Source organism: Enoplosus armatus, chromosome 1 (assembly GCF_043641665.1).
Source record: "Enoplosus armatus isolate fEnoArm2 chromosome 1, fEnoArm2.hap1, whole genome shotgun sequence".
NCBI lineage: Eukaryota > Metazoa > Chordata > Actinopteri > Centrarchiformes > Enoplosidae > Enoplosus > Enoplosus armatus.
In genome coordinates, this window is record NC_092180.1 from 6,065,218 (window position 1) to 6,089,545 (window position 24,328).

At 39.2% G+C, this 24,328-nt stretch overlaps 2 protein-coding genes and 1 non-coding gene across 3 annotated transcripts; 2 read left to right on the forward strand and 1 right to left on the reverse strand.

Moving 5' to 3' along the window:
• The first annotated feature begins 5,266 nt into the window (after window positions 1-5,266).
• LOC139285508 (transmembrane protein 138-like) lies at window positions 5,267-7,485 on the forward strand. The gene is made up of 3 exons (XM_070906078.1): window positions 5,267-5,392; window positions 5,799-5,874; window positions 7,373-7,485. The coding sequence occupies exons 1-3, from the start codon at window positions 5,267-5,269 to the stop codon at window positions 7,483-7,485; spliced, it is 315 nt and encodes a 104-aa protein (XP_070762179.1).
• Window positions 7,486-8,262: 777 nt separating this feature from the next.
• cfap70 (cilia and flagella associated protein 70) lies at window positions 8,263-23,977 on the reverse strand. Its single transcript, XM_070906090.1, has 27 exons — window positions 23,906-23,977; window positions 22,344-22,530; window positions 21,232-21,327; window positions 20,986-21,062; window positions 20,064-20,144; window positions 19,093-19,272; window positions 17,807-17,989; window positions 17,321-17,415; window positions 16,812-16,902; window positions 16,380-16,514; window positions 15,843-16,004; window positions 15,574-15,663; window positions 15,252-15,343; window positions 14,945-15,005; window positions 14,644-14,826; window positions 14,346-14,477; window positions 14,118-14,246; window positions 13,594-13,727; window positions 12,881-12,996; window positions 11,974-12,195; window positions 11,422-11,552; window positions 11,022-11,174; window positions 9,911-10,072; window positions 9,666-9,755; window positions 9,285-9,386; window positions 8,832-8,879; window positions 8,263-8,373 (listed from the first exon to the last, which is right to left on the reverse strand). The coding sequence occupies exons 1-27, from the start codon at window positions 23,975-23,977 to the stop codon at window positions 8,263-8,265; spliced, it is 3,315 nt and encodes a 1,104-aa protein (XP_070762191.1).
• On the forward strand, window positions 12,390-12,462 carry trnak-cuu (transfer RNA lysine (anticodon CUU)). Its single transcript has one exon. It is a non-coding gene; the product is annotated as a tRNA-Lys (tRNA).
• Window positions 23,978-24,328: the final 351 nt, after the last annotated feature.

The following is a 24,328-nucleotide window of genomic DNA, read 5'->3' on the forward strand; positions in this document are numbered from 1 at the left end:
ATCAATTTGCAGATTCATATTATTAATACAAAATATACATTAATTATGATGTATTATTATAGATTACGCTCTCCAGCAGTATGTAAAGTAGTTATAGTCCCATCTTTACCAGCATTTAATGCATCAATAATTGTAATGCAGTTATATACATTATTCTGACAGGGGTCATTCTGCATAATGAGTACTTTTAATTTTGGTACTTTAAGTATATTTTGATATTAAACATTTATTTGTTAGCTTTAGTTACTAGTTACTTTGCATATTCGGATTATTAATACAAAATATAATCAACCAATAAATGATGATGTGTTATTATAGTGTACGTTATGATAAGATAAGGGGACAAATTCACAAGCTAGCAGTGTATAATAATAATATAACACACACTTTTCTTAAATGGCCCATTCTGCATAATGAGTACTTTTACTTTTGGTACTTTAAATACTTAAAGTATATTTTGATACTTGTACTTTTGTAAGTAAAATTTTGAATGCAGGACTTTTACTGTGGCATTGATACTTTTACTTAAGTAAAAGTGAAAGATCTGAGTACTGTGATAATGTGATCAAGAGGGTTTTTATCGCCAGCATAAACACATTACAGCATTTACACGGTTCATTTAGTCCATGGAAGCTAATTTATATCAAATTTTAGCTCGCAAAAATATGGAAAGCCACATTAACATTTTCAAAAGGTTGAGATATGGACCACCCCTCTTTTGTGGTTGCTGCTGGAAAAGGTTTTTTCACTTCATTGTTGGTAATACTGAGTTCTTCCCTGGGGAGGCTGTAGTAAAACAGAAGACTCAACAATGGCCTTATAATGTTATATAGACAATAAAAGAGAGCAGCTATGACATTATTATAATTTCTATATTGCAGATGACTGGTCAGAACTGTACTCTGAGAAATGAATACAGAGCCAATAGTTAATATAGGACATTGCTGATTTTAGGAAGTACTGTAGTTGTTTACAGTATGATACCTCTACTTCATCATTATTTATTGTATATAAAGCACTTTATGACATAGGTTTTGTAAAATGCTGTACAAATAAGCTTCATTATATCAATAAATTATACATTTGTCCAGGCAGAGTTCCTACTGGATAATCAAACACTGTCCTTTGGGCCTTCATTAATCAGTTTGACACAAGATTGACATCATGAAAGTGGACCTAAAGGCATACAGTATTCTGCATATCATTGATCATGAAGGTTTTTGAATGTAGGATTTCATTCCTGGAGTGATAATCTGTGTTGAGGTGTGATGCTTTTGCTGCTAAATAACTCTACTCCATACTGATCTAATGAAGTATGATGTTATTAGAAATGATATCTAAACATCAAAAGTCCAATTCTTCCTGGTTCCAGACCTCTGAATCACAGTCAAAATCTCATCTCAACAGTTGAAGTTAAACGGCAGTAATAAAAAAGTAATTAAATAATCACTAATAGAAGTCATACAAAATAAAGTTAACAGTTGAAGTTAAATAATTGATGAAATGAAACAACGTGTTAATTCTGTAGGATTATTAGGCTAATTCTAGGGAACAGTTTGTAAAGAACAGCTCTGTAAAGTAAAACATTTCTCTGCTTCTTCCTATAGAGGTTTTGTTGAAGTATGTGTTGGTTAACTTGTGCTACTGCAGGTTAACCATCTCTTTCTTTCAGCTAACTCAAAGTTTAACAATATTCTGCAAAGCAAGTGTAGTGGAGAATAATGTGCAGCATCTCTTTTTGCTCTTTTCTTCAGCATCAGACACTCCTGGTGGTCCATGGCTGCAGGGCACAGTCAGTATGTGAGTAAATGCACTTTTAAAAAGTTAGGCCCACTTTCCTGCACAGGTGAATGGTGCAGCATTGTCCTCTCTCTCTCTCTCTCTCTCTCTCTCTCTCTGTAGTAATGCACATTCACCACTAGATGGCAGTGGTTCTTATCTGGCTTGACTCCAGATATCCTTCCGAGAAGCATTGCCGTAATCTTGATTGGAAATGTGACTGAAAAAGCTCAGACAGCATCCACTTATAACCTGTCATCATTTGCTCATACATAGCTGCAGCTTTAACCTGTTGTGCATCGTAATAAAAAAAAAAAAAAACATTTATTGAACAAAGTACCCAAAGAAAATGTATTTTACAACATTATTTTTGGCATTTAAGTTTTTATTTTATTTTATTGTTCAAGAAAGATTGGGAACATTTCATTGTTACAAGAGTAGACACTATTACAACACATAAATAAATAAAAGATAAGTTAAATAAATAAAATAAGTAGCACATAGAGAAGTGAGAAATTCAGCCCACAATAAAATGAAAAGAAAACACAGTCAAAGGAATTTTTTGGCTTTGAAATCTAAGCAGGCACTTCATCTATCTTTATGTAGGTCCAGAAAAGGTCCCAGGAGGAAGTCCAAACTACCTTTTAATCTTGAGCATCAAAGGATGCAATCTCTACCATTGCATCATTCAAATAAGGAGCGTACACAACATTATTTTCTAATACTACATTCATTCATAGCTAGTGCATGCTGTCATTAAGGCGTATGTAAACAAACCACAATTCCCAGCATGTCAGGACAAAAATCTTGTGCCTGTCTATTAGAGAGGTGGGGGGGATAAAACCTGTTACGAGGACAGACACAAGCTGTCAATCTGTGCTGCACTCTGTGTTGTTTGCGGCCACATGCATCATTTGGACAGATACGTGCTACTTCAGCCTTTGACATCGACCTTCATTTACAGGTACACACATTTTTGTGTTTTGGCAGCAGTTTGACAATAGTAGTTGATATTGTGAAATAGTAAAAGGGATGATATATAATTTCTGTGTAAAGCAACAAGCTGTCAGGGAGTTTCCTAAGAAGATTAAATGGTGCAGTACTAAGAAGTACACGTTGGGAGAACTTCTAAAAATACACCACTATATTCTTGTCAAAGGGAAACTAAACATCTGACAAACTGATTTTTGATGACATTTTGTAAAAAGAGAGAGCAGAAATTGACTATTCTTAGTCTCTGATGTGTATCCATAGCACATATCACCTTTAAGACTTGTGTCTGTTATTACTTTCTCTTTGTTTATGTACACTGGTTATCCAGTTTTTTGCCCAGGAGCCAGAAGGGCTCCTAACCCACAATCTCAGTGGGACAGCTTTCAAGAATAAGCAGTCTTCTGGTTGACGCTCCACTGTTTAGAAGTAGTCCTAATCTTCCTCACACCTGCCACGGCCGTGCCAAGCTATAAATACGGGGTCATAAGAGGATCCACCTGGTGTCAGTGTGAAGGTGCCTGTTGGATAGTGATCCTGGCTCACAAGAGGCCAGAGAAGCCAAGGTAAAGATTTACAGTAGCTACTTAACTAACATTCACAGTGGCACAACAGTAGTAAGGACCTGTTTTCTCAGTCTGCAACAAGTGAGTGAAAAAAGAATCTGTTTTAAAGTGATGGATGAGAAGTAACCTGAAGGAATACCTCAGGATCTGTTTGTCTTTTTCCATGTTTCTCTTTTGAGAAAGTTGCTTTTCTATTTAACGGTAAACTGTAATTTAATGTTTAAATGTCCTGGTGTGGAGTTAGTGGTAATTTAATTTAATCTTAATCAGTGTTGGGGCTTGTTTTGGAGGTTTGAATTTTGATTTTATTTAAGGTAAAGTTTTGTTGTGCTTAAAGGGCTTCTCTTTCCAGAATAAGGGTCTCTCAGTCACTCTGGATTATTCACAGAAAACACTGTTAACGGTTTTCAGAGGGACTATTTCTTTTAGTTGAAAGTAGTTCCAACAAAAACTAATGGCCGATGGATATCTCAAAATGTGAACAAATAAAACCAAACTATCTGCATGGACAGATGTGATCAATAGATAAAATGATCAAGCAGACCAGTTCTAATCATCTGGCAAGCACAGCCTCTCCTTGACAGTATGTATACTCTGCTTGTATTGACACTGTGTGAAATATATTCAGTCATCAACATGCCAGTCCATGTTTAACTCCAGAAAACCTCTAAGGAAGTCCAGGTTACTCATGCTTCAGTCGCTGTTGCACGAGTTGCGTCTAGAAGCACGAGGTCCCTCCCTTTCAAACATTCAAAAGTGTAATTCACCAGGTGAAGGTTTATTTAGACATCCAGTTCCTCTGAATCCTTCGGCAGGTGACCAAATATTTGATTTTTTTTAAAGCTTGTATGTATTGATAAAGTCAAAAAGGTTTACTGATAGTAAATGAGGACCAACCCTCTTAGAGAAGAATCAACACTCGGCAGTTAAATGGATTCACTGTATTTGACAATTTGTTTAATGTGTCTGGTTACATTTGGTAGGAACATACCAAACTCTCTGCAGAAGTCTGCTTTTTCAGTGTGATGTGTTCAGGCAGAATACTAATGTGTCTCTTGTCTCCTTCCACAGAGTCTCTGCTGGATTTACTTTTACTTTTTTTTTAAACTTTTTTTAGCTTGCCAATTCTGGAGGCTTTTACCACACCATAGACTGTACTGTGTGACCACATCTGTTTATGTCGAAGCTGTAAAAATCAACAGTTGTGACATGTTGGCATCTGTGATTTTCAGGCAGCTCATCCCGATACCCGACTCTGTTTCCCATTTAGAAAGGACTTCAGTTTTTCCAAAGTAAACAGGACTAATCTTAACAACAGAAAATGGAGCCCTAATGTCGTATCAATCACACTTCACCTCCATTTGGGCAACCAGAGTGGAGCCATTTGAACGCCTCACCAAGACCCCCAAACAGTCAGGACTGTTGTGTGCGGATTGATGTTTCTATGTAGAGTGTGTGCGAGTGCAGTGCAGCCTTGGATCCATCGTGGAACCACAGTCCGCCCGGGCGCCCAGCCTTCGGGCCGGAGACGCTTCAAACCAGCAACTACTCTCTGGTGTTACTGATTCAGCTCAGCCTGCTCTCCTTCGACCTGTTCGTCAACTCCTTCAGCGAGCTGCTGAGGGCTGAGCCGGCAGTCCAGCTGGTACTTTTCATGTAAGTAAGAGTTCCTCACTGTTTCAACAGCCAAGCATTATCTTTGGCTCGAGGGGAAAACAATTCAGAGCTAAAAATAGTACGCTTTAGTTGTCAGTACTGAGTCATTGGAGATGCTGGAATGAAATGAAACAGCACTGTACAAAGACAGTAATATTTCTGTTCCTGTTCCTTTTGTTTATGCTGGTCACACATTTACTTCTCTCTTCCTGCATGTTTTCTTCAACAGTATCCAGGATATCTCCATCCTGTTCAATCTGATCATCATACTGTTGATGCTGTTTAACACATTCGTGTTCCAGGTCGGCCTGGTCGCCATATTGCTGGAGCGATTTAGAGCTCTGCTAATGCTCTCTGCTCTCTATTTGACCTTCAGTATCATACTGCATTCCTGGCTTATGGTACGTGCTATGTGTGCATGGGCATATATATATATATATATATATATATATATATATATATATATATATATATATATATATATATATCACGTTTTTTTTATTTCATGTATTTTTGTTACATTTATAAAAGTGCTAAAATGATAGATGAATAGACTTCATGAGGAGGCAAAATCCTACAAATCCCATAAAATGAGGTTAAAATGTGACTAATAGAATAAAAATATGAGACTAGGAAAATGTGCAATCTGTGAAATATTTGTTTTGAGAAAAATCTATGTTTTTCCCATCAGTGTAATTCTAGTGAGTAAATTAGAATACATAGTCTTTTGTCTCCTTTGTATCTTTTTATTAAAAGCTGTGACTTCAAAATGACGTGACATTAATGTTTTCTGTATTATCTTTCCAGAATCTGCGTTGGCTCAATACCAACAGATTTATTTGGACAGACGGCCTTCAGGTGCTGTTTGTGTTCCAAAGAGCAGGTAAGATGACATGTTCGTACACTGATTTTAATACCAACCAAGTGCATTTATTTTGAATGTTTTTATCTTATCCAAACATAAGCCTACATATTAAATTACTACTGTCTCTATAGCTTTGCTAAGGATGTCAAAAATCTGTAACTGTATTCACAAACAATCCGAAATGAAACAAGAGAAGCAATCAAGCTGTTCCTATTGATATAAATCATATTTATGATTTGAGGCCTGCTCAGTTTACAGGAGTTACAAAAGAATGATAAGTGACAAATAACTTATCAGAACACAGCAGAGCTTTTGAGTTTTCTCTCAGCTGAATATAAGAAGTAGGAGACAATACATGGAGAATTTGAAGTGTGTGAAGAAAGCGAATGCTGCATTCCAGTACCAACACCAATTCTTATTTGAAGTACACTGTGCCATTATTCCCCTGACCTCTTTAGTTTTCCCTTTATCTCTTACCCATGGGTTGTCACCTTAATGAATCACAACCTTGTGCACGGAGCTGTACTGCTGTGCACATCTCTAATTTTGTCAACGATTCAAATAGAACGAAATGGCATTTTTAGTGTGATTATTACTCTAGTTTTTATGCTCTGACGGTCACTGAAAGAAAGCTTATAGTGTTTTCAGAGGTTTTTTTAAGTGAGTCCCTCCTCTCTACCAAGAGGCTCCAGACAGTGATCTCACATGGCCATGTGGGTGTGATTTTCATACATGTATAAGCTCATAAGTAGATAAAAGGATTTATTGTCTCGTTGTTGTTGTTCTCTGCAGGCGATCCGTTATTAAGTATGAGAACGTACTGTAGTCATGCTTTTTTTTGTCTCTCTGTTTTGTCTGCTCCATAAGACCCACCCAGTGGGTCACTCAGTGCTGCATCATCATTATGAACCTACCTTAAGACACTGTAAACTCTGCTGGGCTGAGTTGTACTTTCATGATCTCACACATACAGTAGTTGTAAATGCTGGTGGGGATTTCCTATTTCTCTGTCTCTGTTTTTGATTACCTAACTCCAACAAGTCTCAAGTGTTTGCAAGTTGATTTTCATGAGCATGAGTCAAGACTTTGCTGTAATATAAGCAATTTGTGATTTGTAATAATTGAGTTAAAAAGACAAAACATTAGCATCGTCTCTTAAAATTGAAATTCTCAATTTCACAACAGCACAACTGAACTGGCTTATTAGAGATTCAACAGAAATCATAAACTTCATTTGGTTTTTCATTAGCTGTTTTGGATGTGTTGTTTATCGAAAGCACTGTCCTCCATTAGTTGAAAACTTGACTGGTTATGGGACTGGTGGGTTTATTTTTTAAGATCAAGAAGAGTCCAGCACAGAAAACCATTTCGAAGGCAGATATGTCTGCCTACGGGACAGTGACAGTCTCACTCAGAGCACTTTGAAATCCATTGAAAAAGTGGAAACAAGTGTATTTTCTGTATGCTTTGGTGTTTTTGTATATTAAAACGCCCTCACATATTTTCTTGTTCACAGCTTCTGTGTTGTACTACTACTTGTACAAGAGGACCTCAGAGTATCTGGGTGACCCTCGCCTCTACGAGGATTCACCGTGGCTGCGGGAAGTCTTTGCTCGGGTCAGACAGTGACCTCACTGCAACAGAGCACATGATGCCACAGAGGCCAGAACGAGTGTAAAAATGGCACAATAAAGAAAATGCCCACGTGGGAAGGAAATACGTTACAATAAAGTGTGCTTTCGAAAAATCCAAAAATAGGAAAACATTGCCACTTCAATAGAGTGTACTTTAAAGGTACAGGATATTTATTTGAAATGCATTTCTCAATACCAATTTCATTTTGGGAACACTAACTTCCAAATTTAAAATGCATTTCTTGCAACATCTGCATTACAAATCTGATTTGTATTGTAATTTGATTTGACAAGAATTGTGGCCAAAAAAATATTTTCCACATAACATTTCCTTAAAATGCAGGAAGGATTGTGCCAAAATCTGGTGAGGTGTTTTAGAACAACACGGCCAGAACGTCTCATCAGGCTTGTTTTGCTGTTCAGATGGAAAAAAATTACATAAAAGTAAGATAATGATTTTTTTAAATATTCTGTTGATACCAGTCACCAAATGCCCTTTTTCTTTTCTTTTGTTAATGCTGTACATTTTTTAAAAAGACTATATTGCAGTTGTTTTATATACATTTGAGTTTGTTTGTAATGTCAATATCAGAACAGTTTAACTTTGTTTTGACTTGGCCAGTTACTGATTGTAAAATCTGACCCATCATGTGCAGCTGAGCTGGTGTGTTCATACATGTACATGCTTAAAATACAATAAAAACATCTTTTCAAATGTTGGTAATTTAGACACTACGTGTGTGTATGTATGAAATGTACCTGGTCATATGATTTAAATTCCTGCTTCAGCGCTTGTTCCAAAGCATGACACCAGATGACTGATGCAAAGCTGATCGTTGAGCTCACTGAACTCTTTGATGAGTGACTCCTTCTGCAGGTTGAACTGTATACCAAGAAAAGAGAAAAGGTTTTCGTAAGATGGGACTTTCTTTATGTGAAATGACAACAGAGATATTACTTTCATATACTGTAGGTCTTGAACGACAGGGACATATTTAGTCAATTGAATAAATTCTGACAAAATTAATGATAAATACAGAGGCCTAGATTTGTTTGTGTTACAACAAAACAAAAGAAAGTAGGAAATCTGTATGAAACCATTTTCTCTTCAGTTAAAAAATGATCAACTGCTGCAGGACAAAATTCCTATATTTTACTGACTCAAGGAGAAATCAAAAAGCTTTGTTTTTGTTGTTTTGTATGTGTAATATAGAAACAAATAAACTTGTTGTAAGTTTATTTATTCATAGATTTTGCAGCATTATCAATAATTAACAATAAATCCATATCTGGTTCCAGTCCTACTTCACCATGACTGATAAGAACACCAGACTAACTCACCCTTGTTGCATATTTATAAAACTGCTCTGCTTCCTCTTGTCTTCCAGACTGAAAACATAAGGTTGGTTACATGGTTAGTTCATGTGCCTGTCTCAAAATATCCAGGTGCAGACAGTGAAAGACTGAAACTGTGTTTAACTGTCTCCCAATTCAGGATCTGCATTCCTGAAGGGACATCACAAAGGTGTGTCCTTTGTCTGTTCTGAGGGTTAAGCTGAACTTGTTTTTCCTCCTTAAAATTAAGTGATCGAGTCTCACTGAAGAATATGACAGGGTCACATGATCTGTGAGCAAAGGATATTAAGGAGTAAAGGATACATAAGCTGTGCCCCCCCTGTTTGGGTAAAGAAAGGCTACGTTTTTTTTGAATTCTTTATAAATTGTGTCATATCCTGTCTTGAAATACAGACTTCAGAGCGGCTTGTGTGTTTTCAGAGCATCATCATCACTCACCCTGAGGCAGGTCAGAGACAGGTAAGCCCACACCTCTGCATTCTGGTTGTTCAAATGGTTGGCCTCAGTCAATGCTTCCTCAGCTACACACAACTCCCCCAGCTAAACAGACAGACACACAAACACAACCAAGGCTCACTTCCTTCCAAAATAACTGAAAAAATATGGCTCCCAACAACTCCACAGCGGTCTTGTTTACATGCAACTCGTCGGTTAACTATACAGTACAGCCAAGAGTACCGGGGGCTTTGTTCACAGTAGAATTAGGACAGTACTTAATGTCACAAAATGCAACCTGTAAATCAGACTGCTTTGGAGCAAAACCAGAATTAAACTGGATTTGCCATCGTTTCCATCATTGTTCTAGAGGTGGAGTTTTACCCGGTAACAGGCGGTGCCCAGGCCCAGCCAGGTCAGGCAGGACGGAGACTGCTCACAAGCCTGCACGTAGACAACTTTGGCTTGCTCAAACTGACACAAAAAAACACAAAAATAACTGATTTAATTACACTGTAGTTAGTGGCTTCATACAAGATGTTTTTCATTTGACTCATCAGCAGATACAGTGCACATGAGTAAACTGTCTGACTGATCAGACAGCAGTGAAGCTTGTCTCAATATCTGACCTTTCCCTGTTGGAGGTAGATGGATCCCAGGCGGAGGAGGACAAGGTGAGAGTCTGATGGTTGCTGCAGGAAGTGCAGGCTCCGCTCATAGCTCTCCTGGGCATCACTGAACGCCCCCCACAAGTAGTGACAGTGACCATTCAGAGCCCACACATCGGCATCCTGCTCACAGGGTGGACGGGTTCAGGCGAGATGCTGGTTTAATCAGGATTATTGGTGCTCACTTTGCCACTGCTGTGGTCACATCACATTAATATTAACAAACTAAAAAGATTGTTCATTGAAATAAACTGATTCCCTACATCCACTTCAGAAGAAAATGATTCAAAAAGTCTTTCCTTCATGAACATACCACCACTACCAATGAAGCGTACATTTCTGACTTCAACAATAGGCATTTCAGAAGGGCTAATGGTTTCAACACATCTTATTCAACCCTTCTTCTGACTGGAGTTAAACTTAAAGGCTCAGCATTTGTTTGAAAAGCTAAAAACTAAAAGTTTCTCTAATAGGATAGATAGGACGTCTACTCAACTCAATAGAACTTCAGTCGTAGAACTTTGTAGAACTTCAGAAATTTAAATCAATTCACAGTTGAATTTGGGACCTCTTTGAATGAATTTAACAACTATAGCATCATATTTTGTTCTAAATATGCTATATGCCACGCTAATTCATGGCTTTGGTAGTATTCACAGCAACTGAGGCATACGTATTGATAAAGTACTTAAAGGCAATAAAAATGTACAGAGTTATCTGTACAGACTAGTCATTATAATATTATTGCAGAAACTATGAACCGTAACACTCTCCACACTCTGCTAATGAGAAATGTCAGTTTGCGCCTCTCCATTTGATGATGCCAATGCTGACTAACTTTATAATTTCAGTAACTACATAATATATTCAAAGTCATGCCATCTGGTCAGTCAGTTATATATGCACATCCACAAATAAATGTGAATCTTTCTGCATTTTAAACATGTGATTAATTACAGACTGTGGATTTAAACAGCTCAGACTAACAGAGCAGTACAGAAGCAGTGAACCATTCATGTCACATTTTCCACCTGGTCCTTACTCAAGTGTTGCCAGTAATCAGTGTGAGTACCTGGTTGCTGTGAAACAGTGCCTCCTTGAGGCTGGCAGCGGCACTGCAGTAGTCAGCTCTGAGCAGCTGCAACTGGGCCAGATGAAGAAGATAGGAAACAGAACGACCACCACCTGACCACAGCAGCTCCTGGGCCAGAGCGAGCTCTGCCATCTGACAACAGGAAAACAGTGAGTGCGGATAACTGTTAGCAACCACAACATGGACATTTTTTTAAATTAAATTCTGTTGAAACTTTACTGCTGACAATTTCAGTTTTTAGATTTAGACATTCAACGTAGCCATTGTACATTTTAGCATGCCAATATAAATAAAATATATATTATATATATTCATATTTGACCAGTAGAAATCTAGCTGGCTGGTCAGCTTGGCCATCGCCCACTATGTGTGTTTTTACCTGCAGGGCAATGTTCTGCAGCAGGAACTGAACTGTCTCTGTGTAAATGGTGGAAGAGAGTTTAGCTGGAGCTGATCTGGAGCTCACAGGCTCTCCTTGCACCTCTGAGTCCTGGTCTCCACACTCTGGGTCTAGGAGAAAATGACCGTAACATTATCAGGGAGCAAAACTAAAACTAAATCTAAACTGTGTATAGATTGAGACTATGTTGTATCATTTTTTATCTACATTTTAGATTTTCTGTCCTGATAGAGTTAAGTAAGTGCAGAATAGGAATGAAACAAAAACTACAATCCATTTCTAACTGAAAATATACAATTTCCTTATTTGAGATTGTATAGCAAATGTCAATTAAGAAAAATGTTTTGCATGTGAATGTAAACAGACCTCAGTGTCCCTCTAGCATTTCTGCGTTTCTCTTCAAGAATTGCATTTATGCCTGCTGCCTGGTTGACCCCCATGTGACGAGACAAAACTAACACTTCATTATGTTCAGATGAAGAGACAGTATGCTCTTCTTCTCTGGCTGCTTTTACTCCCACGGCATCTCACCTTGCTCGACAGTGGCAGACTGACATGCAGGTGTGGCCATCTGCTCTTCCTCCTGCTGGACTTTCTCCTTCTCACTTTTCTCCTCCTTGTTTTTCTCCCTGTCTTTCTTCTCCTGCTCCCGCTGTGTTTGCCTTTTTGCCTCTTTTGCCTTCAGCTGCCTTCTGGCCTCCAGAAAAGCCCGCTCGGCCATAATGGATTTGTTCTGGCTCTCATGGAGCAAACCTGGACAGCAGACGCAGAGACGTGAAATGAGACTATACAATTCCCAGCATACATCTCTCCTGCTTTACTGCTCAGGGTCATTTAGAGTCAGAGTTTGTGAGGGCTGATATGAATATTATTCAATCAAAGTTGTTAGATGTTGATAATTGATCATTTCTTTTATCTTTGATATTCACAAATTTTCATATTTTTGTGCCCGGCTAGCTCAGTCGGTAGAGCATGAGACTCTTAATCTCAGGGTCGTGGGTTCGAGCCCCACGTTGGGCGAGTATAATTTACCCCCAGGGACCAACAAAGTATTTCTGACTTTCTTTAGGTGTTCCTCTTTTAGCTTTAAAGCCTCTGAAACAGCATTTTTAAGACTAAAACTCTGTACTGAAAATAGACTAATTAATTCAAAAATGTCCAGCTTTTAAAGACAGATGTACCCACCTACCAAAGGCAGTGTCTTTAAATTAAGAACAAAAGAAAAAATGGATCAAACACTTCAACTAATAAAAACAACATGTGGACCATATCGTTCAAAGTGTCTTGTGTAGCTGTAGTCTCACAGAATATGGGAGTGGACACTGACTGGCTTATATTTGACAAAAGAGTAGTAGCAGTCTGTACAGTATCTGTTCTGTGCCGGCAGCAGGTTCACAGGTTAAACAGCAGTGAGTAGGAAAACAGACTTTCATCTCACCAAGCAGTGTCCAGGCCACCACACTGAGCGGGTCTATGCTCGTTGCTCGCTCCAGAAAGGTCTGGGCATCCTCGTAATGCTCAGACATCACTGCCAAGACCCCACACATCATCAGGCTGGAGAAGCAAGAGGATACAGACACACAGGTCAGAGATTATTTGGCTGCATGTTTAAACATAACCACTGAGTCACCTTCCAGTGAAAAGTTATGGTGGGCTGATGTATTGGTTGTGATGCAAAGGGATATGGATATAGATTATAGAATCATACAGCTTCAAATGTACAAAATGACAAGTGATTTGTCGTCTGTAGTTATAGACAGTAAGTGATGAGATGGAGGTGAAGAACACCATGACAGGAAGGAAAGTTAATGACTTTGAGTGTTTATCCGTTAATGTTGTTTGTTACGTTATGTTACTCAGCACTGTTTAGAAGAGAAGAGAACTGGAGAACTGGAACTATGTTTGTGGTGTTATACAATTAGTCACCTGACAACAATCTTATTCTCGATGATGGATAAATAATCATAATATACAGTATATACACTCAGGATTTCAGTGTTGAGCTTGCGGCTCTCCTCTCAGACATAATCATGCAGCCATATAAAGCAGGAATCCCTTGTTTCTTTTCTCTTAAACCAATGATTCGCTTTAAGTAAAGGTTGATATTCTGTAGATATTTTTTGTTTTTGGTGTAACTGGAGCATTTCTAACCTGGGTTGGTGTGCCTGCTGGATGGACACTGCGTCATGAAAACACTCTTTAGCCTTCATGTAGTCTCCAGTCAGCATGTAGAGGCTTCCCAACTCAAACTTGTGGGAGGGCTCACTGGGGTGCCTCACCACCAGCTGCAGGAAAAACACATTTATTTACAAAGTTATTTTACCAGACAGAGTCATTATCTGCGTGGAGATTATCATTAACCACTGCTGCAACATGACTTGTGGCCACCTGACGCACCAAAAAACACTGATATGCTCCAAGGATAATAGACAAACAGAAGCCAGTGTGTACATTAAGGTGTATTTGAGACAACAAATCAATAAATCAGTCGTAGGCATGCATTTGAATGAATAAATGGATGTCTAGGATTGGCTGTCAACCCTGCTCTATTATATTTATATGAATCTCTTTCATGAGTATAGCTATGATGAAAAAAAGCTTCTCAGCAAGTTATTTTCCTCATTTATTTTGAGTGAAGAGCAGAAGTATTAGGACAGGCGAGCATGTTATTGTACCTCTTGGTAGTACTGAACAGCCTGCTGATAATCCCCAGTAAGCTGAGCCTCTCTGGCAAAATGTCTGAGCTGAGAAGAACTCAACTGGATCTCATCCGGGGAGTCATCATCCACTTCATCTGAATAAATCTGGTGAAGAAAAGAGGATAAAAATGAACATAAACATACAGTACATAGATATATATATATATGTATGTATATATGTGTGTGTGTGTGTGTGTGAATTACTTTGTTGAGAGCTATGTGCATCTCATCCACCAGGTAGACATACAGCTTGCTGACAAAGGCCTTAAGCTCCTGCGGGTCAGTCAATGGATCTGTCCGCTGCATCTTGTCACGTACAATCTTCACCACTGCATGCTACATACCAGAAACACACACACACACACACACACACACACATACTTCTGTGGTCAAATAGTGACAGATGAGCCACCACCCCCAGGAAAAAAAATGCTCTAAAAACTAGTTTCAGGGTTCCTGCAAGTTTTATGCATCCACCAGGGATGTGTGCGGTTGTTCTGACCTTCATCTGTTCCTTGAAGGTGAAGTATCTCGCAGAGACATTGAGTGTTCCCATTAGCTGAATCTTCATTTGCTCCCGGCTGCAGTCTTCTGACGGCTTGCGTCTTGCGCCAAACAATTCCTCATACTGGTCCGAAACATGGGTCACCACATTGCCTACCTGCCTATGGAAGTCCAGCACTGCCTGCAGGAGTATACACCCATGGAGAGAATCAGCAAGTAAGCAAGTCTCCACTTGTGTGTGGTTCATTTGGTGTGTGTGTGTATCTGTGTATGTATATATAACTGCGTCTGTGTTTTACTCTTTCTGCTCTGCTAGGACCCGCTGGAAGTGGAGGTCTGGGTGGGATCAACACCTTCACCCTGCAGGAAAAAGAGACCCGTCTCAGCACATTCTCACTCATTCGTGTTCCACAGTCGGTCACACACAAGAGGCAATGACCACATGTAATAAACAAGAGTGCATTTGGGTGTAAATCTGTAACTATTGGAATTGGTGCCTTTAAATTAATTCATTTTAGTAACTAGTTGACTTCAGAAGTGAACATTTTCTGATAGCTCAGCACCACAATCAAGAAAGACACTCAGAGGATTTATGTAACACATTACCTTCTGGCCAGCTCCTCTGCAGATGTTTTGGGCACCAGCGGTTTCTCCAGGGCTATCTCAATGATAATATAAGTTCTGGCCTCCACATACATCTGTCATTAACAGGAACAAGGTATCAATATGCTGAAATACTGCATAACAACATGCATGTAAACTGGATATAGGTTTATAGAATATTACAGTATTAGGGATGTACAGAAGGGGTTTAAGCTTATATTGCTGTTGCTCTCACTGTACTTGTTAAAACTGTAAATGATGCCTGCTGCGTTTGTGACAGCACTATTGCAGTGCAGAGTTGTATTGCTGTTTGGTGGAAGCTTACATTTCCCTCTGTGTTGACGTGCGGCTCAGTTTCGGTCAGGCTGCCGGCTGCGCTGTCGGGTGCAGCCATCCTGCTCTGATGGCCAGAATGCTGACATGATGAAAACAAGCTACATTGGGGTCCAACCCTCTGGTTTGGAAAGCTTTCAAAAACTTTTAAGGACTTGTTTTACAGTATATGTCTTATAGGAGTTTCCAAGCCCCTGGAAATTCTGTTAATTAAACTTTCATGTAAAATGAATCTCTTCTGACCATCAGGACCTTGCTGACCTTTTTGGCTGGCTCCTTGGAATCCTTGGCTCCCTTGTTGCTTCCGTCCAAGTTCTTCCCTGTCTTAGCCTTGTAAGAGCCTACAGCTGAGCCAGCACGGACTTTGACCAGGTTGGCTGCAGCCTTGGCCTGCTCCTTTAATACACTGGCACTCCGTTTGGCCTTTCAGTAAAAACTCACTTTAATAGAGGCTTAACAGTACACACATACCATGGGACCAGTATCACCAATTAGGTGAACAAAGAGAGGCTGACATGTAAAGATGAAAGTGTAAATCTCACTACGTGACCTATCTCTGCACTGGACATACAGAGATGAAGCTGATATTGATCATTCTCTTCTTAACTCTGGTTAAGAGAGCCAACAAGCGTATTTCCAAAGTGTTCTTTTAAAAAGCAGATGGAATTCCTCTGTGTATAGGTCAGTCCTGGTAGACATTATACAATGCTTGATTCACTAAATGCAGCCTCGATCAAAACCTATAAATAAATGAATAAAATTTAAAGCTAATTAGTTGTATACGTGAATTTGTGTGACCTTGTTCAGCAACTCTGCGGAGAAGGGCTGAATGCTGTATGCACCACGAATCCGGCTGACTCCAGGATACAGCAGCCGCCCCATGTCCACGAACGCCACACCATGGAAGGGGATCTCTGGGTTCTCCTCAGCTAGCTACACAGACACACACACACACACTATGTGACTGGATGAATTTGTTGGTCTGTCATTGATCTTCAAATTTTCAATGTTAAGTGTTATCAAAATTCAAACTATCCACTAGAGACTCCACTAAAGCATCACATTGGCTTTGGTTAAATTGAATGCAATTTTGCCTGAAACCATTGTGGATGTTGTCCCCCATTTCTTCCATTTGGTTCAAGGTAGAGAGCTAACACAGGGTCAATACAGTACAGAGAGGAGACTTGAAAATATTTCGGAACCCATCCTTCGATAACTAAGCCATCTCACCGGCTTGGTTTCTGCTGCCTTTGCCAGAGAAGCCGCCGACCTCATTATCTCCACCGGCCACAGTCTGCTCTCAGTGATCCTCTGCCGCAACCTGAAATTAGTCAACTTTGATACACATATTTTCGTTTTTCTGTATCTGTATCTCTCTTTCTGTATTTTCTACTAGTGTTATTTCTACATCCAATGCTGCAATTCACTCACATGCATTCTGATGTTCTTCTTATATGTTTATTTTCTCTTTTTTCTTTTACTCATTTATATTTCCCAAGCCATTATTTGTTGCTGTAGTGACCTGACTTTGACTTCTATTCTAAGCATTAAACCTGTTAACTTCAGAGTTACACAGATTACAGAATCCCAGGTTCATTGCATGGCCCTGAGGTAAAACCAGTAAAAAGATCCATTGATGTACACTCTGTTATAACCCTGAAATGTGGTTATTTTGTAGAAATTCCTAAAAGTCTAGACATACCCCGAAGGAGTGAGTTGTGTGTGTGTGTGTAGCTGACCTGCTAGTTCCTCCAGCATCCAGGAAGCAGCACATCTCTGTGTCCCAGCTCACCCTATTCTTTGTGGTCTCTGCCTCATTGCGAAACTCCTGGTCCTGTAGGAACATTTAGACCTTTTAATTGAGCCTGTCCCCATGCTGAGTAAATGTTTTTATATGTTTCAGTCTTCTACAGTATTAGATATGCTTCTTAGAGAAATTAGATTTTTTGATTGTTAATGTTTTTAAGGTACTTTAACGTCTCATATCATTAGTCAATAGCTAAGACTGTGAGTCAAATTGCTTAATGTGTTGGTAAAAGAAACTTACCTTAAAGTCTGGTCATGTGTATCAAATGAAAGGCATTTATATGGCATCCCTTACTTTCATATAATTCCATATATTGTCTGTTGGTGACAGTACTGTGCCATACCATAAAATCTATCAATGCAACATGGCATTCTAGCTAATACAATTGGCAGCAGGTGCAGGCCACATTTGCAGTTACCTCTGAGGCAGTCAGCTCGCCGTCCTCCTCTTCGATGGGCTCTGCCTGGAAAAAGGCACCAGGCAGGAAGTGGTTCCCCGGGACCAGAAGGGCCTGATGTGGCCTCTTCCTCTGTCGGCCCTTTTCCTCTCTCTGCCCCCCTGCCTTCAGCTGCCCTTCACAGAACACCAGCACCTGTTCTTTCTGGAAGTCAGAGGAATAGTACAGCCACAGAGTTAAAATCCTTCACCCTGAAAAGATTCAGATATGAAGTCGAGCTAGCATGGACTCCACAAGTTGTAGTTGTGGTACACACACTTGAGTGGTACTTCTCCTTGGTCAGGGTGTAGTCAATTTGGTGCAGGTGTCCAACTCCAGAGTACGCAAAACACCCCCAGACTTAAATATTCCCACCACCATGTTCCACTGTTGGTTTGATACACTGCAGTATCATGTTTGTCTCTTTACAGACACCCTTCTGTTGCTGCCATTAATCTCAAACTTGGATTCATCAGTAAATAGGACTTTTTACAGTCATCCACAGTAAAATGCTGGTATTTCTTAGCCCACCCCAAGTGTTTGGCATTGTTTCCCCTTCTGAGAAGTGGTTTAGAAACTGCTACTCATCCTGAGACCACTACAAGACAGCCTTCTTTTGACAGTACTTTTGCTGATTGGAGTCTGGTGTTCTTTATTTAGCAGATTATGTATCTGTATCTATCTAAGTTGCTTTTCTATCTCTCAAGGAACTAAGCTTGATGTATCGATCTTTTAATGGTGTGGTCACTTTTGGATACAACTGATCCTGTTTCTTCAAAGTGATTTAGAGTTCCATGCACCGCCCTCTTAGAAACCTTTAGTCTAGCCATGATTTGACGCTGAGAAAGCTCTGCTTAGAATAACAATTTGACTTCTGACACTTTCACTTAGTTTGGATGTCATGTTTCCCACTATCACAATTCTACTTAGAAAGCACTGATCTGCTGGAAACTTGAGGCACAACCACATTTATAACAGGTGAACACTGGCTGCAAGCTGAGTTTCTTGAATGAGCCTCCAATGAGTAGATCAAATCCACCTGAGTGTCATCTGAACGCATGTTTCGATGGAAGGGATACAACTCAAAGAAATCTGACCTTTTGTAGGAGTTAAGTTGGTCAAAGCCACAAATTTGCTTAAATTTGATTGCTGACCTAAAAATAGTGCAGAATCAAAATATTTCTTTTCTATTTTACATGTCATAACTTCTTGTGTTTTTAAATGTTTCTGAATCCTCAAACTGTTGAAAAGCACAGTGTAACACTCGCCTCTGCAGAAAGTGGGACCTCCAGGGCAGCAGTGTATGTGGCAGGGCCAGACTGCAGTATCCATGACTCAGGGACGGAGTAGGCTGTCTCCATGGTTACCTTCAGCAGGTTGGAGGCTGAGAGTTCAGCCTCAGACAGCACTGGACCCGACACACTGACACACACATCCAGGGTCGACTCCTAAAGGGGGTCACATCATGAGGCACATTCACGTTTCATTTATAAACTGTTTAATTATACTCTGCAAATGCCATTGTTAAATTTAAGGCTGTAAAATGTGCCAGGGGTTTCCTTCCTGAGGTTCTAAGTGCTTTTCCAAACATTGGTGGGAAAATATTAAGTCATTTTATTTTTTGGCCTAAAAACTATGAGCGCAACAAATTTTTATCAGCAGCATGAAAAGATGAATATAAGGGTCATATAAGACTGACTATGACTAACATTTTCAGTTCACCATAGCCTTGTTGAGACCCAGAAGCCCTCAGGAAAATCAAATGCTCAAGTGCAATACTGTTTTAAAAATAACAAAAGTATTTTGTTTCTAAATTGGCCTATTTAGCACAGTAAATTTTCTTGTACACAAGAAATTAAGTTTGAATGTATTGATTCTCATCTTGTGCAGCACAACATCATTTTCATTTTGTTAACGAAAGCTGTGATGAGATGCAACTGACATTAGAAAAAAAGACAAAAACGGAGTTTGATTACAAAAAAACAAAAAATCGTCTATTATTCTCGATTAAAAAGATTAGACAACTCAATAACAAAATATTTTTTGCATTATATATTTTTCTCTTACTGCTTTGGACTCCTCCTCTATGTCATCTGATTCAGTTAATCTGTACCACCTGTATCACGAATGCCATACCTACAGTGACAGTAAGATACCTCAAAGTCAAGGTGCTTCAGTAATGAGACATTGTGAATGCCTGAGTGAAGCACTGCTCTGGCTCCATTTCAGATGGGATTACCTTCGTCTGCCACTTTAAAAGGACCTGGCTGGCCAACCACTTCTGTCTGGCCCTAACTGCTCTCTCCACATTCCGGCTGCTCTGTGATCGTAAAACATTCAATGAAAGAGGAATCTGGAATAAACTATCTTCTATTTAAGGTCTCATCCACTAGCTCTCTGGATGAACTTTACCAGGGGTGGGCAATATCGATAAAATCTTATATCACAGTATATGTAAAAAAAATGGTAAATGTCCTGGAAACTTAATAGCGAAAACATTTATAGATAAAAAAAAGTCTGTTTCTGGCTAATCCATTACATTTAATACCAGTGATATTAATTAATATTGTCATATTGCCCAACATTAAACTAAACCATATGTTACCCCTCAGATAGCTGCAAAATATTTTTAAATTCCTTTACAGTGGGAAAAGAGAAGAATGTCAGTTCATTGCAGGCATGGCCAGATCAACCTGTTAGGGGGCCAACAGACAGGCCAACATTTGCTGTTGGGCCCCTATTGAGGTAACTTTATTGAAAGAATATTGAAAAATTATTGTATTTAGGAATATGTACCATGTGAGCATCTGGCCGCTCTCCATGACAAACAATGTTTATTGTATTTCAATTCAGAACAGATAACTATTCATTTGACAAGTGGAATGAAAAAAGAGCGGTATGAAAGCCATCAAAAATCAAGTACCAGCATGTCTCATTAGTGAGTAAGTCAAGCACGTACAATGATCTTTTGTCAACACATAGATGGAAATGCAAAGTAACGCGTATGTGTACCTTTCAGATATAAACTGTAAATTGCACTTATGCACTTGTGTAAACTACAAAAATACAGAGGATGTGACCTCTCTGTTCATTAAAGTAGCTTTGACCCTGCCCCTAACAATAACTGAGTGATATTATTGTAGAGTCATTAACTAACTGACCATGTCCTGGGAGGGCTCTTTGGCTGAGGAGCTGGTCACTGGATTCAGTGGGACTGTGGACGAGAAGCTGCACCGACCTGAAGACAGAAGAGAAAATTATCCCAACAGTGAGTCCTGCCCTGTAAGAAAAGTTCTCTGAAGTAAGTTTCTGCTATTTGGACCTCCACATAGAGCAACATTTGGAAAGATACACCAGTTTTGTTTTACTACAAAATAAAAACATATATTTGTTTCTAACTGGTATACCTTGTAGCAGCGGCAGCAGGTCGACCACAGCTTGGCCCAGCACAGCTGCCTTCGCCTCAACTTTCTTCTCCTCAGACAGGACCTCTGTCACCGTCACTGACCACAACAAAACCATTCACATTAAACAGTGCTGTGAAAACTGAGGACTGCACAGACAGGATACGATCTCCAGGCCTTCCTCTGTTTTCATTCACCAGTGAGCAAATTACCACCAGTGTTATTACAATAATTAGTGATAATGGTTTCAGTTTAAACTGCAGTAAACTTGACACTATATTAAATTTTGGCAGTGATTCATGGGGACTGGACCTGCTGTGTAAAGGCAGGATATCTGCACAGAATAAGTCTTGAATGGTTGACAAACCTACCAATTTTGCCATCAACTGACTGCAAAACTGCAGCAAAAGTGAAATCTGGTGATTTTAAAGGTTGAAGGCTATTTTTTGCAGTTAAGCCAGTTCTTCTGAAATGTAACAGCAACAATATATTAATAGCCAGTGTAACATTAACTTACAATAAGGCCACATATTGGGATTTTTTTTATAGCTGGCTTGTTGTGTCAGTTATCAGTGAGCTGTGTAAGTGTTACATCTACAGTTGGTATAAATATTAAGTAACTAAACTCAGTGTAAGCACTACTTTGTGTGGTGAGACTAAGCTTAGTAAAGACATCATAACTAGCCCACATTTGAACTTACAAACTGGCTGGAACAGGTTGCAGGCCAGCAACATGAGACTTTTTTTTATATTAAAACAAAAATATATCAGCCTTAATTCTAGAGCATTAGCAAGCAAGCATAGCAGTCTTGAAAATCTTCCCATCTGCCATGCTCCCCTGCTGTCCGTGTTGAAAGTATCCTTCCATAATTTTAGGATGTGTGCCATTCCCTGTTGGTGTATCATGTGGACATGACCAGCTAAGCTAAGTGTGGCTATCAAGGAGATACTGGCAGCCAATTTGCAGTGAGCAACAACAAAAATTGACAAAAGTTGAAGGAAGAGACAGAGTGAAACTAAAATGTTTAGAAACCTTAGTGTCAGACACTGGTTAGCTCAACTGTCAGTTACGTCAGATGTCAGGAGACAGAACAACACTTTCAAACTAAACTTACTTATGATAGGTTTATGGGCGATGTTACTGAGAGCCTGAGTGTCACTGGGGCAGTGGAGGCTGCAGGTGAAGTTGTAGTCAACACACTGCTCCACAGGGTCGACCTGCTTCTTGTCCGACTCTCCCAGAACCATTCCATCCACTTCAACCTGCAGAAAACTCTGGAAGCTGTCTGACTTTTTCCCTTGCTGAAAAGACAAGAAACAGAATATGTAACATTAGGTGGATACTGTCAGACATGCCCTCTCAGCCTCAGCTAGTCTTCCAAAGTTGTTGGGGGTTTTATTTGCCCCTGATACCGATTCCAGTCATTTCATTTCCAGTACTGAGTCCTAATCCAATGTTTATAACTAACGACACAATAAAGCAAAAGCATATCTCATGAGTCTCAGCCATTGGTATGCTGGCAAACCCTCCTGGGACCTATAGCTGGGCAGGGAAGGCTCTTTGATCAGTCGTCTGTTTTGATGTATCTGAACAGTGAAATTGGCAGTGTGAAGTTAAAACCTGAAAACTGTCTGCAGCTCAATTAGAAAATACAGATTTGAAAATATATAATAAGGTGAACTGGGCAAACACACACGCTATTCAGAGTTTTCTCATTTGGCAAAGACACAGATTAAGGATCAGAGCTGATGGTAATGCTAGATTATCTTAATATTGTTCAAATTGCAATTTTGAGACTGGGGCTTTACATAACTAAAATCTTGAATGACTGAATGAATCATTTTGGAGTTTGGAGTTCCCCCCTGCTGATGAATGTTTTATTACGAATACTACGACTTGTACAAACAACGACTGAGTGAAACATTTTCAAATTAATTTCTTAACTTTCTTAGCTGACACAACTCTGTCTGTCTTTGTGAAATGAAATAAGGAATAATTGAATTCATTCATAATTTATTTTTGTGTTTCATCATTTACATGACCCATCCCTCATGGGCTTATTGAGACACATTAATAAGCAACAAACCAATATATAAGCCGCCTACTAATTATCCATCTCACATAAATGCAAACATAAAGACACACAACACAAAGTTAAACCAATCAAAGCCTACATTTCTGCACCAATTCATGCCAGTTAACACATTGTCAGTGTGATTTAGGTCATTAACAACCTAACATTACATTATAAGGAGGCATTCATTTCAAATTAAGTTACCTAGGCTGGGTAGCTGTTACATCAGATTTAACCATTTTAACAATGACAGTCAGTCTCACCTTATAATTAGCTAATAACTCATGAACTGAACCACAAGATAAAGGTAAGCTAACTGTTAATTGAAATTGTTTGTCAACAATGTTTGCTACCCAACCTAAACAGAGACGTTAGTTTGAGTGAAAAATAATTTAACGTTCAGTCTTAACATGCCTTTCCCAGACTTTGTGTCTGTTTTTTTTTTTTTGCTGTCTTTAACTAAAAGGTAAAATGAACTTATTTTGCTTTGGTCGTTGGTTACGTCATTCAAGGTATGTCTGTTAACTAGCTAGCCAGTTAGCATGTGAATAAAGTTGATCACTTTTGTTACACTACCGTTAACTGACGTTGAATGAGCTTACCAGGTTATTTCCACGGGTGACAGTTATTTGTATTGTCAGGTTTGTTCCTGTAGTGTTTTCAGGTGTCTCCATTGTGTAGACAAATGATAGACTAACGTTAGCTACCGTTTTGAGCCGTGGATACACGGAGTCCCGTTTCCATGGCAACCGTGCTACACTTGGTGGTGGGTCTAGCAGCATCTGAAATATCGGGTGTTGGACAGACAGACTAGCAATAACTCTAAAACAATATACAAGAGGCTACAAGAGGCTTCTCAGGCCACCATTAAAAAAATAAGTGATAAAACAAACAATAACAATAATAGCATCAGACTCCCAGGAATAAAACAGAGTAACAACAAACAAAGTAACATGATACATTATTTCTGCTTTTATTGTTGTTTGACGAATATTACCATGGCATGGTCTTACTGTTGATTGATT

Coding starts and splice junctions, on each gene's coding strand:
- LOC139285508 (XM_070906078.1), top strand. CDS start 5,267: ATGCTGTTTAACACATTCGTGTTCCAGGTCGGCCTGGTCGCCATATTG. Junction 5,393..5,798: donor TACTGCATTCCTGGCTTATG/GTACGTGCTATG, acceptor TTATCTTTCCAG/AATCTGCGTTGGCTCAATAC. Junction 5,875..7,372: donor GTTTGTGTTCCAAAGAGCAG/GTAAGATGACAT, acceptor TCTTGTTCACAG/CTTCTGTGTTGTACTACTAC.
- cfap70 (XM_070906090.1), bottom strand. CDS start 23,977: ATGGAGACACCTGAAAACACTACAGGAACAAACCTGACAATACAAATA. Junction 16,903..17,320: donor GATGCTGGAGGAACTAGCAG/GTCAGCTACACA, acceptor GACTAATTTCAG/GTTGCGGCAGAGGATCACTG. Junction 14,478..14,643: donor CCTTCAAGGAACAGATGAAG/GTCAGAACAACC, acceptor TCTGGTATGTAG/CATGCAGTGGTGAAGATTGT.